Source organism: Dipodomys spectabilis, unplaced genomic scaffold (assembly GCF_019054845.1).
Source record: "Dipodomys spectabilis isolate Male_0828 unplaced genomic scaffold, ASM1905484v1 ptg000094l, whole genome shotgun sequence".
In the NCBI taxonomy this organism is placed as follows: Eukaryota; Metazoa; Chordata; class Mammalia; order Rodentia; family Heteromyidae; genus Dipodomys; species Dipodomys spectabilis.
The window spans coordinates 8,595,037-8,597,906 of record NW_024870771.1 but is presented as its reverse complement, the minus strand read 5'-3'; the positions used below and the strand labels follow the sequence as shown (position 1 = coordinate 8,597,906).

At 52.1% G+C, this 2,870-nt stretch overlaps 1 protein-coding gene across 1 annotated transcript; it reads left to right on the top strand.

Moving 5' to 3' along the window:
- Nucleotides 1-1,557: 1,557 nt before the first annotated feature.
- Nucleotides 1,558-2,616, top strand: Gpr148 (G protein-coupled receptor 148). The gene has a single exon (XM_042685127.1). The coding sequence runs from the start codon at nucleotides 1,558-1,560 to the stop codon at nucleotides 2,614-2,616; it is 1,059 nt and encodes a 352-aa protein (XP_042541061.1).
- The last annotated feature ends 254 nt before the right edge of the window (nucleotides 2,617-2,870 follow it).

Below are 2,870 nucleotides of genomic sequence, written 5' to 3'. Positions count from 1 at the left end.
ACTATGCACTGCTACCAGCTTCATTCTATGAGAACTAAAGTTGATCTCAAAGTAGAGAGTTGAATGGTGGTTATCAGAGCCCAAGAAGAGTTTGGAGAAGAGAAGGATGGAGAGGGGATGATGAACAGATATGAGTACAATTAGATAGGGAACGTTTTTAATATTCTATAGCATTATAGGATAGTAACTGTGGTTGAAAACCATATTATAAACCATAAATGTGTATATTTACCATTTGTCAATTGGAAATATACTAGTTAAAGTACCTCTGGATGTTTGTAATGTCCCCGTGAGGACTGTAGTGACAGCATTTATGTCTGACAAATGAGGGAACCAGCATAGAGAGGCAGCAATGCTTCACAAGGCACTATGCCTGCTCACTTAAGCCTGAGCCCTGCACACTTCCAGCCAGGCAGCCACAGACTGCACCTGAATGTAGCTCACTGTCTACACTGTCTATCTGTTGGTTATACTGCCCAGCAGCCTGCCTCCACTTAACTCTTCTTATCTCCCTCCTCTCCCTACCAGACCCTATGAGGTCCTTGCCTGCCAGGCCTACTTTCCTAGTGGCAAAAAGAAATTAATACCATAGAAAACACGCAGGTGCTGGTGGCTCACACCTGTAATCCCAGTACCTGGGAAGTTGAGATGCGGATCACAGTTTTAAGCCAAAAGGCTTAAAACTAGACAAAAAACTAGACACAAAAGGCTTTTTGTGACCCCTTTTCAACAGGAAAAACTTAAGAAACCCAAGGCCTGGTGTTGTGTGACTATCATTGCAGCCATGATGGAAAACATGAAACAGGAGAGGAGAGGTGTTATCTATTAGCCTGGGTAAAAACCAAACCTCTATCTCAAGAACAACCAGAATGAAAAGGGCTGGAGGCTGGTCTCAAGTGGTAGAGCACCTGCCTAGGAAAGGTAAAGCAAGGCATCAGCTGAGATTCTGTGGCCAGTGTGTCTCCAGATGGAGGCCTGTGTAGAAGGGGAGTGGGAGAAACACGTGCTCATGCACATAACCCTCCCACACATGCACAAAACATCCAAGAGTCTCTGGGCAAGAATGTAAATGACTCCAAGCTCCTGTGGCTGGCCTTCTTTCCAGAGTGCCCAGCAGGCCAGTTGTCCGGTGCTCCCCCCCAGCAGCTCAGTTACCAGGTGCATCCACAGGTGTGCCCCCAGCAGGCCAGTTACCAGGTGTGCCCCCCAACACAGCAATCCTGGTTCCCTTCCATGCGACAGCCCAGATCCCAGTCCATACAACAAGCACTCATTGTACGTTGACTGCAGGCCAATCACACAGCCGTGGAGGACATCAGCAAGGCCTTGACATCCCCTATGCCTGTGTGAAGGACTTACCACTATACATACCCCTACCCTGCAGTTGCAGAGTGAACCTGGTAGGAGCTACATTTTAAATCATTGTTCTTATCTTGAAGGCCTGCTCTAGACCAGCACCTGTGCAGAGAAGCAGCGCAGAGCCCGAGGGACAGAGCAGCACTCTGGTTGGCACAGAACTATCACTTTGAACACAGCTGGCTGTGGCTGCCAGGGAGCATGAGGGATGAGCTGGCACCCTGTCCACTGGCTACTACAGCCTGGCAAGCTCCTGTTCCACAAATCGGCAAGATACTCTGCATGTCCCAGACAGCCAGAAATGTGTCCCAGGACTCGAGGGACCTTGGGGTGCCTACATCTGTGCTGCGCTGGTTCCTGCTCCCCTCCAGCCTGCTGGCTGCAGCCACATTTGCCCTGAGCCCCCTGCTGCTGGTGGCCATCCTAAGGAACCAGCGGCTGCGGCACCAGCCCCACTACCTGCTGCTGGCCAATATCCTGCTGTCAGACCTAGTCTATGTCCTCTTCCACACGTTCATCTCCTCCAGCAACCTGGGGGGCTGGGAGCTGGGCCGCATCGTCTGTGGTATTCTCCGGGATGGCGTCTTCACGGCCTGCACCAGCACCATCCTGTCCTTCACAGCCGTTGTACTGCACACCTATCTGGCTGTCACCCATCCCCTGCGCTACCTCTCCTTCATATCTGGCAGGGCTGCCCGGAAGACAGTGGCTCTCATCTGGCTGGTGGCCTGTTTCTTTCCCACTTTTCTCCTTTGGCTTGGGAAGCAGCAGGCCACCAAGCTGGAGGTGCAAGGGGCTGTCTGCATCCTACCACTGGGCCTGGGCACAGAGCAGAGCCATGGGGCCTTGGTGGCTGCCACTCACACCTGCATCCTTTGTGTTCTCTTTCTCTGTGCAGTACTTGTCACCTACTGCTTCTGGAGGATCTATGCAGAGGCCAGGCCCTCGGGCAGCTGCGTGCAGGGCTGTTCTCGAGCCCGGGGCACCCTGCTGATCCACATGGTGCTGATCACATTGTACGTAGGCACAGGGGTGCTGTTCTGTATGGATGTCATGCTGAACAAGTACCATCTCATCACTACCAGCACGTACGTGTGGCTGCTGGCAGCCAACAGCCACTTGCTCATGATGCTTCCCCGAGCCCTGCTGCCATACCTGTACATGCTACGCTACCGCCAGCTGCTGGGGGTGGTACGTGGCCACTTCTCACCCCGCAGGCGTGGGGACATCTACACCATCTCCCACCACCTGGGAGGCTGAGTGGAAGGCTACGTGTGGAATGCAGCACAGACTTCACAGACAACACTGACCAACTAGACATAAAGCCTAACAAAAGGGGGCAGCAAGGGAGCCTACTGCCTGGACACTCACCTCAAGCCAGAAGGAAGACATTGCCTTGAAGATTCTTGAGTAGACTTTATCGTTCAGGCAAGTGTTGAGTGAGATTTTAAACTATTTTAGTGGTCACAAAAATCTCTTGTTATTGGTGTGGGTCTCCTGGAGGATCTGAACTT